The following is a 10536-nucleotide window of genomic DNA, read 5'->3' on the forward strand; positions in this document are numbered from 1 at the left end:
ATAATACTATATAGTATAAAAAATTTTAATCGAAATATAAAAGTATAATGTTCATTACAAATTTTATTCTAAGATATATTTTAAGAAAAAATATAGGTAGACAATGAAAATACTAAACAATGTGAACAATGAATATATCGAATGTTCAATTCACTATGTATGTAAATAGTTATCCTAATATTAAGATTTAGGTGGATAATTTGAGAGTGTAGTGTATTTTACTTTATTGGACCAATTTTAGAATTTATTGTTCACAAAAATTATTGTCTACCTAACAAAGTCTATATTTTAATTATAAAATACAGTTTCGAGCTGGATTAGGTCACCCAAAAGGCCAAAACATGACAAAAATCTTATTCGAAAATAACATCGAGTAAAAATAATAAATCCGAATCCAATAAAATATGACTCGAATCCGGATTTAGTCAGAGCCAGTCTTAAACATCCCTAGAGCGGAATATACAAAGAAATTCAAAGCTGACTTGAAGTGCTGCAAATGCACAACATTATGCATGCGCGCCTATCATGTATGTGCACCAGTTCGCGTACACACGATATCTACATACATACCACTTCTCGCGTACAAAGTAGTGAATTCATTTTTTCCACTTACTTGAAGTACGTGCATATGAACTTTGGGCCCTAGCCAGCTGCACCAAATATACTACGTAACACCCTCAATAATCGAATACTAACTATGCTTAAATCATAATATGACTATTGGTATAAATTTTTCTTTTCTTCATTTAAAAATGATTACATAGTTGAAATTAAATTATGTACAATCATATATATAGCATAATTAAAAGATACAACAATCTCAAAAGTGAGGGAAGACTTCTAAAAAAAATGAGACTATAAAGAATCTCCTACTTTCTCAAGCTCAAAAGTCTGAATGAAAATGACGCAAAAGTAATAAAAAATAAATACAAATAGTAAACGCACATCTCAAAATTTTTTATCTTTATTAAAGCTGGCGTTCTTTATTTTTTTTTTCTAATTATTTACCTACCTTTATACAAAACATATCCTAAATATTTCGTTGTATTCACTAAAGAAACACCTAAAGGTTATCTTAAGAATATTTTATGTAAATTAAATAATAATAATAATAATAATAATAATAATAATAATAATAATAATAATAATAATAATAATAATAATAATTTAGCTGTTGAGGTGGTTTTCCTCAAGCCAGTTAACAATAAAGTCCATGTCACTATTTTTTAAGTGATGATACAAAATACAAATACCAAGTTGGCAGCCCTACGTTAAATATAAAATCAAGCATAGTAAAGCTACTTTACATTTTGCTCACAGAAAAATTTTACCTGCAACTAAGTTTAAGGATCATTATGATGTCTATCTGCTAAGCCTACGCTCTTTTCCTTTGAAGGCTAGTAATATATCTGAGTTTCAGTATCAAAATGGATAAATGATATAGACTCGTCTTCCATGTGACTAGTAATATACAAAAGACATTTTTTAATTGATTCCAAATGCCATCGGGAATTGTCTTCCGAAAAGAAGGGTTGAATCTTTTGGTTAATCTCCGTCCAACTGCATCCGGGATTCTTCTTCAGTCCAAGCTTTTTCATTTTTGATCTCACCATCCGCATTTCATCCCAGTTTTGGACAGATGCATACATATTTGACAAGATAATATAGGTTGATGGATCATCAGGATTCTTGTCAATTAGCATTCTTGCAATTTTAACCCCCAAATCAAGATTTCTGTGCAAACGACATGCAGAAAATAATGTGCTTAACAACCCAACATCATCCGTGATTGAAGGATTTCTTTGCAGAATCTCATAGGCTTCATTTAATCTTCCAGCACGTCCAAGAAGATCAATTAAGCATGAATAATGCTCAACTCTTGGCATAATGCCATAAACATTGATCATTTCGTTGAAATAATAGCATCCTTCATCCACCAACCCTGCATGGCTACAAGCAGATAATATGGCAAGAAAAGTAACTCTGTCAGGTTTCACATTCCGCTGAAGCATGTCAGCAAAGAGTTTTAAAGCTTCATGGGCCCGACCATGGGACCCATAAGCTGTAATCATCGAAGTCCAAGACACCAAATCTCTCTCCGGTAAAATTCTAAAAATACCAAATGCTTCATCAACAGCACCACACTTTGCATACATATCAAGAAGAGCCCCCATAACTACTACATTGTCTTCTAAGTTTCTCTCAATAATCAATTTGTGAACCTCTTTACCCTTTTCTAGAGCTGCTAGTTGTGAACAAGCAGCTAAAACACTAGTAAAAGTAATAGCATCTGCTTCTACATGAGCTTGTCTCATGTCACTAAACACATCATAGGCTTCAAAAAATTTCCCTGCCGTCATATATCCAGAAATCATGACGTTCCAAGAAACGGCATTTGTCTTCGGTATTAACTTAAAGATGGCTTCAGCTGACCTAACCTTTCCACATTTGAAGTATAAATCCATTAGGGAGGTATTAATAAAAATATCAGGTTGTATGTTGTTTCGTATAATATATCCATACACGAATTTCCCCTCTAGTAATCGAGCTGATCGTGAACAAGCCATTACTATGCTACTTAAAGTAGTCAAAGTTGGCTTGATTCCCTCATTGTACATCCTCCTAAAATGTTGAATACATGAAGGGATGTCACCTTTCAAACCATATCCTACAATCAGGGAATTCCAAGCAACCACGGTCCTTTTGGGCATTTGCTCAAAAACCTCTATGGCATTTTCTAGTGACCGCATTTTCCATACATGTCAACAAGAGCAGAACTAATGAAACTATCTAGCTGAAACCCACTATTAATTAACTCCTTATGAATTTCCCTTCCCCTCTTCAAATCTAAAAGTCTAGCACATGAGGAAATAGCTGTTGTGATTGTAACTGAATCAGGCTCAAAACCAAATCCTCTCATTATGCTAAAATAACGTAGGGCCACTTCGAATTTTCCATTTTGGTAATAACAAGAAATCACTGTATTCCAGCTTGCCAAATCCTTTTCAGGCATTTCCTCAAAAATCTTTATAGCATACTCAAGTGCATTGCATTTAGCATACATACCAACAAGAGAGCTTCCAAGTACAATGTCTGTCATTAAACCAGCTTTTACCAAACAGGTATGAATCATTTTCCCTAAGATGACTCTTCTCAACCCGCCACAAGCCTTGAGAACACTCGGGTAAGTATAACTATCAGGTTTAAGATAAGGGTAATGCAAGAACTTCTCAAAAAGCTCTAGGGCTTCCACATACATGTAATTCTTAGAGTAACCGGCCATTAGGCCATTCCACAAAGAAATCTCACTTGGATTTTCAATGGTATCAAAAGCATGCTTTGCAAAATCATATAAATGACAAGAAACATACAGGCTAATCAGGTTCCTGCAAAAGGAAACATCACTTTGCAACCCCAAAGTCACAACCTTCTGATGGATGAGTTTCCCTTGCTTAAGTGACTTGGAAGTCACACTGGCTTTCAAAAGGAATAGAAGTTTTCTTGCATCCATTCAGCAATGGCTACAGAGATACAACAAAGAAACTATAATCAATCTTACCACATTAAGGGAGAAAAAAATATCAGAAATATAATCTACGAAACAAGAGGGTGTTGTTCAGATGCCCGTATTATTCAATATAATAAGAAAATTAGCTTTATTTAATTGTACACTATAAGTTTTAATATTTTTTACAGTAAAAAAAATCGACAAGCAATAAAAGAAATATAAATGTTAAGAATCATTACACTTAAGAATCAGAGTTGTTGATATCAATAAATATAATTAACTATATAAGGAAGGATGTGGAGCCAAGTGAAAAACATACATTGTAAGCAAATTACTAAGTTACAATACAGTGGTGGTAGCATATATACCACTCAATGCAGAATTCTCACTGGCAACCTGGAAATGCGATATGATTTGAAGGATGTTGCTTCATCTCCATAAACAAAAGCAAACTGTGAAGCTAACCCTGTAAACCACAAGTATAAACAATACAGTTTTAAACAAAAAAATACCTATAATTATATGCATAAATAAATAAATAAATAAATAAAGACAAATATATTTATAAATTCAGTTTGTGACAATCTATGAGGTAAAATTGCAGATCCATTTTCATTTTTTCCAAAAGATAAAAAATAAAAGAACTTTCAAAGGACTTAGACAGCGTGCCTCACACTTTCATTATTTCTACCATGTCGATATGCAGATATGATGCAGAATATATGTTAGTAATTGTTGATTGTTTTGTTCAAATTGGTAAATAGATTAAAATAAAATGAGCAATAATGTCTTTATTGGCAAGTGAAACATAAATGAAATTGAAGCACACAAGAGTATTACTACTCCGACAGTCAAAACAAGATACATATACAGGAATGATGTCTTTGGAGATACGCAAACTTGCCTCTACTCATTCATTCATCTACAAAATCACTGAAGAAGAACATCTCTGGAGGTAGAAAATTAACAGCAGTAACAAGAATAACTAACACAATAAATTTGACATGAAGATGAGAAATGAGCAACATGAACAGGAAATTAAATTTCTTGAACAGTTGAACTCACCGAAAGAAAGTAGCAGCAACAGACGAGACTAATAATTAAATATCAATAACTAATAACATAGCTAGAACAAATAAGAAAGTTAAGCTAGAAAATTGAATAAGAAGAGATTGAATGGCGTATACATCGCATCATGTTAGGATCACGCACCCAATCTGAGCTTCCACTCCCGCAGCCAGCATTCCTTTTGACCCTAATTATCATATTCAAATAATCAGGATAACAAATTATAAATTCCGAACAAACGAATAACATTAAAATCAAATTAAAATGTGCAAAAACCCTAAATGCTTAGCAGAAATATAGGAGCGGTGAAGCACATAGAAGTGAGAGAAGGCGAAGCAGAGGAGACGCAAGAACCAGAGAACAGGCAACTAAGCAAGAGGCCCGATGCGACGAACCAGAGGCCAGTGGCACGACAGAGAGACGGTGAAGCTGAGCTGCAGAGTTGACGCCAGCAACGGCGGACATATGCAGCGACGGTGGGAGAAAATGCAACAAAGTGAGCGACGAAGCGACGCGAATGGAAGCAACAAAGCTACGCGAGCAGAGGCGATGGAGCAGAAGACTGCCAGCGACGAGCAGGGGACGATGAGAGAAGAGAGCATTGCCGTCGAGGGGGAGCAGATTGTGACTAGTCAGGAACAAGGAGGGGAGGAAATATTGGATTTTTTTTGTCTGAAATAAAAAAAATATTATTTCTAAAAACAAATTATTTCAACTTTAAACACTAGATATTTTTTTGATTGAATATTTAAAATAGCCCTGAAATTTGATCCGACTCAATTAGTTTTCAAAGTTTCAATTGATTCTAAATATCATAGCTATTATAACTGAACCGACAATCAATCCGGTCATATGACTAAATCATAATGTCACTGGTTCAATCGGTGGATTATTGATTCATCCGGTTGATCCGGTCATAATTTAAAAAAATATAAATTATATAAATGAAATTAAAATTAAGTATTAAAATTTAAAATGCAAGTCTTTACAAACATAATAATATTAAAATATTAATTTTTAGACATAACTAATGATGCAAAAATGGATAATAAACTAGTTTTTAGTACAAAATATTTTCACCATTTAAATAAACAAGAACAAGCAAAAGATAACACAGTCGATAAATCAAATCCAAGTTATCTTAAAATCGACATCTATATCTTCATAGGACAAATTTAGAGCTTGATCAACATTTTTCTCATTTTGATTTGCATCTATATCTTCCATAAGAAACACTGCATTATGCAGAACATTAGAAACAAAGAAAGAAAAGTTTGAAGAGAGAGCTACAAGAAACTAGCAAACTAAATTAACTTCATCTTATTCTTCCATCAATGAATCAATTCTACACACCTCTTAGAGGGATGCAAGAGCTTCATTTATAACAGTTGGAAAAGAGAAAAAGATTAGAGATCAGAATAACAAACCCTACCTAACTGTATCAAACTAATTTTGTTATTGACCAACTCTCTTATCTCTTATCCCTTAACAGTAACAAAAGATTTAGCATTTTTTAAGCAACACAACAACAAAGTTCAGTAACAAATTCAACTCAACTCAGTTATCCAGCAACAAATTCTACTTTCAGCAACAACCACATTTATGATATGTTCAGCATCAAATTCAACTTACAGCTGACAACAAATTCTACTTCTAGAGTTCTAGCAACAAATTCAGCTATGATAACTATGAAAACTTTCAGGCAGCAACAAAAACATAAACTATGATAACTTTCAGGAGCAACAAAAAAACTCCAATTCTCCAAATATGATTTACAGCAAATTAACATTAGCTAATCATAATTTCAGCAACAAACTCAACTTTCAACAATAAATTCAAGATGCACTAATAATTTACAGCAATGAAATTGAAAGAGGAATAACAAGGCCAAAGCTGAAACTCACCTGGGCAGAGAGATGAAGCAAAATTTATCAGAGTGATTATTCTGCAAAACATCACCAAATTCAAGGTTCAATAAACTCAGTAATGATTTTCGGCAACGAACAAACTTAAGCTAAGTGATTATTTTGGCAAGTCAACAACAAATTCAAGGTTCATGATAATCAGTAACAAATTTCAGCAACACATTCAACTTTCAGTAACAAATTACTCCCAGCAACAAAATCAAAGTGCAGTGATGCAGCACCAAAATACCAAAATTGACGAGTGGCTCGGTTCGACTAGGTGACCGAATTTCCAGTCGAACCGACTGGGTCGAGTCGGGTTTGATAACTATATTTCTAATTGTACTTTAAAATTTTGACTCGTGCCTCAATTTGACCCTTTCGTCATTTTCCGTCACCAAAAAGCTGACCTGGCAATTTTAGTTGACACTTGGCACCAATTTAACCCCTGACAATTTGAAATAAAACCTAACAGCCCCAATTTTTCCAAATCGCAATAGTCTCTCTAAGAGTTGAGCAGGATGTTGGAGAGCAGCAGCCAAGACTTAGGCAGTTTTAGTAGATCTCGTTCGCATGGTGGTTGGGTGAAGGATTGGATTCTTCAGAAGGAATGGGTGGTATATCATTTTTTGGACTAGGTGTGGTCCCTTTGACATCCTTGTTTACACCAGTGACATTGGGTGTTAACTCTATCAATTCAGGTGCTTCATCTACCATGGATTAGAAAATTCCATGCTCATAGTATATGTGAACTCTTTCATCATTGTTCTTTGCATAGAAGCACATCTCTACCAGCTCTTTGTCATGACTTAGTGCTCGCAATCCACTCTTCATAGGTTTACTAGGAACAAGCCACCAACACTCAACTATGCTATCATAACCTAGGACCTTGTAGTAATCTCTCAGTGAAAATACGTCTAGTACATCCTCATCCACTCCAGTTGTCATAAACCGAACTTCCATTTGTATAGTATCAAATGAATGGAACATTATCCATTATATAAAATCAAATTCAAACAGCTTTTTGCATAATGAACCGAACAACTTCTTAAGGTGAGACAATTGTATAGTATTAAATGAACGAAACATTATCCATTATATAAATTCAAATTTGAAGAGTTGTGTAACAACCTCTCTTCACCCCTTCTAGAAACAATTAAATTCGAATTTTGAAAATCAGTTAGGAGATGAGTTTAGAATTTTGAATTATGGATAGGAATCTAATAACAGCCCTTCTTTTGAATTTAAAATTATCCCAACCACCCTATCACTAAATGTATATAAATAGGGGTGCACCTATAGGTAGAAAATCACTTCTCAAAAATACTAATCCTCTCCCTTCTCTCTCTACAAAAAAATAAAATATATTATGTGTGCAAACACAAGAGGCAAGCTCATAGGTAATAAAGAAACGTTAGAAAAAGAGCAGGGAATTATGTTTTTTTAATGATTGGCATGTGTTATGTTCCATTTTTATTTTCTTCCATTCACGAATGTTATCATGACATTAATTATCTTTCGCTCATCCTTTATCCATGTTGATCATGTCTGTCCATCATGTCATTCATGTCTTCTTGAATCATTAGTACATGTCTCCTTATGATATTCATTCAATTATTTACTATACCTATTTTTGTGCTTTTTCATATGATTATATTGTTAATATTCCCTTAGGGTCGAGAGTACATGCCTTCTTATAATGCTTATTCAACTATTTAATATACACCATTTTATTACGTGCTCTTCTATATTATTATATTATTAATATTTTCTTAGGACCGAGAGTACATGTCTTCTTATAATGTCTTGTTCAACATACCATATTCTATTATATGCATATATGTGATCTCTTATATCATTATATTATTATTACTCCTTTAAGGTTAATAGTACATGTTTTTTTATAATATTTTATTCAAATATTTAATATACACTATTCTATTATGTGCATCTATGTGACTTCTTATATTATTATGTTATTATTACTCCTTTAAAGTCAAGAGTACATGCTTTCTCAATATTTTATTCAAATATTTAACATATCCTATTCTATTATGTGCATCTATGTGATCTCTTATATCATTATTCCTTTAAGGTCAAGAGTACATACTTTCTTATGATATTTTATTCAAATATTTAATATACCTTATTCTTATTATGTACACGTATATGATCGTTTGCACCATTATATTATTCCTTTAGGATCGAGAATACATACTTCTTTAATATTTTGTGCAATTATTTAAAATGCCCTATTTTCTGTACTTTTGATAGACCTCTTTCAATCCATGCTATTATATTACCAAGATCTTTTAATTAGAAAATCCACACATATGCTAGAGTCTCATGATTTTCATATATCTCTTTATCATCATAATTGTCCCTTTTCTTGCATGATCTCTTCTTATATGATTTTTCTCTCATGTATGTTTAAACAAACCTAATTGTAAATTAATATGAGGGGATGATTTTTCGGTAAGGGAAGGTGACCCCAAAGACAAAATAATTGAAATGATCCTTCAGTAAGGGAAGGTGATCGGCAAACCTTTGGGATAAGAACCTTCGGTAAGGGAAGGAGACTATCCCATCAATTTTATATAATAATATATATTTGTTGATATGACTCCCTTCTTATGTATGTCTAAATAACATTGATTGTAAATTGAACTGAGGGAATGATCCTTCGGTAAGGGAAGGTGACACCCAAAGACAAGATAATCGAAATGATCATTCGGTAAGGGAAAGCGATCGGCAAACCTTTGGGATAAGAACCTTCGGTAAGGAAAGGGGACTATCCCATCAATTTTATATAATAATATATGTTTCTTGATATGACTCCCTTATTATGTATGTCTAAATAACCTTGATTGTAAATTGAATTGAGGGAATGATCCTTCGGTAAGGGAATATGACCCCCAAAGACAAGATATCGATATGATCCTTCGATAAGGGAAGGTGATCGCTAAAACGTTTGGGATAAAAACCTTCGGTAAGGGAAGGGGACTCCCACTTTTTATACCGGTTTGAGCTCAATACCTTCCATAAAAGTTATAAGTTAAAAAAAAGAGAAAATATAAGGAAAATTTTGATTTTTAATTATGTTTTTCTAAGTTTTATGTATGGATATGTTGAGGTTACATAAGATATTATCTTTCTATTTTTTCTATATGCTTTCCCTCTTGCCTATATGCTTTATAAGAAATGTTCATATTGTAAGACCCAAAATTTTTAAATAAATCTTATTATAAATTGACTTCAATTTATTTATTCATTAGAAATTTTATTTCAAGAAATTATTTTATTAAATCTAATTAAATCAGGTATTGATAATTAATTAGAAATTTTACTTAATTTTATAGTTATTGAATAATTTTCTATATTTAAATTATATAGCTTAATAGTTGTAAAAGAATAGGAATTTTATATGATTCAATTTTAGATTAATTGTATTTATATCATTTAATAATTTAAGTTAAAGATAAAGAAAATTAATTATATTACCATGTATTCTCAATTAGAGTAATTTATTGAGAATCAATTAGTATTTTTATACCACAAGTAATATTTTAAAGTAAATTTAGAGATTAAATTAGTTTTTCAAATATTAATACTTTATACTCCAATTTTATTAAAATCACCAAACTATCCTTATATATAATTTTTATCAAAACCCTAAATTCCCAAAATATCACCCTAATCCTAATTTTCCCAAAAACCAGCCGCCTTATCTCCTCAGCCACCGAACCCCCTTTTCTTCAATAAGCCATGCAGCATATTCACAGAATTTAAAAAAAAGAAAGAAAAGAGAAAGAAGGAAAGAGAGATGGGGGACCGAAGAAAGAGAAGAAAGGGAGTGGGGAGAAGAGAGGGAAACGGTGCCGGTGGGCATCACTGCCACCGTCGCCGTCGCTGTGCCATCGGGAGGGAGATCTGAGAGAGCGAGCACGGAGTTGAGGGGAGCAGAGAAGCCGTTCACCACTGCTAGACTGCCGTCGCCAGTGATTCGCTGGCGCTGAAGCTCGTCACTGCTGCGTCGCCACCATGCCGTTGCGTAGT

The 10536-nt window shown here is 33.0% G+C and overlaps 1 protein-coding gene across 1 annotated transcript; it reads right to left on the minus strand.

Moving 5' to 3' along the window:
* Positions 1-1205: 1205 nt before the first annotated feature.
* Positions 1206-6522, minus strand: LOC107459371 (pentatricopeptide repeat-containing protein At5g27110-like). Its single transcript, XM_052251429.1, is given in 5 exon segments — positions 1206-2743; positions 2746-3521; positions 3877-3974; positions 4696-5248; positions 6481-6522. Coding segments are annotated over 2 exon segments (2112 nt in total). The 5' UTR covers positions 3512-3521; positions 3877-3974; positions 4696-5248; positions 6481-6522; the 3' UTR covers positions 1206-1397.
* Between the last annotated feature and the right edge of the window lie 4014 nt (positions 6523-10536).

Source organism: Arachis duranensis, chromosome 7, assembly GCF_000817695.3.
Source record: "Arachis duranensis cultivar V14167 chromosome 7, aradu.V14167.gnm2.J7QH, whole genome shotgun sequence".
In the NCBI taxonomy this organism is placed as follows: Eukaryota; Viridiplantae; Streptophyta; class Magnoliopsida; order Fabales; family Fabaceae; genus Arachis; species Arachis duranensis.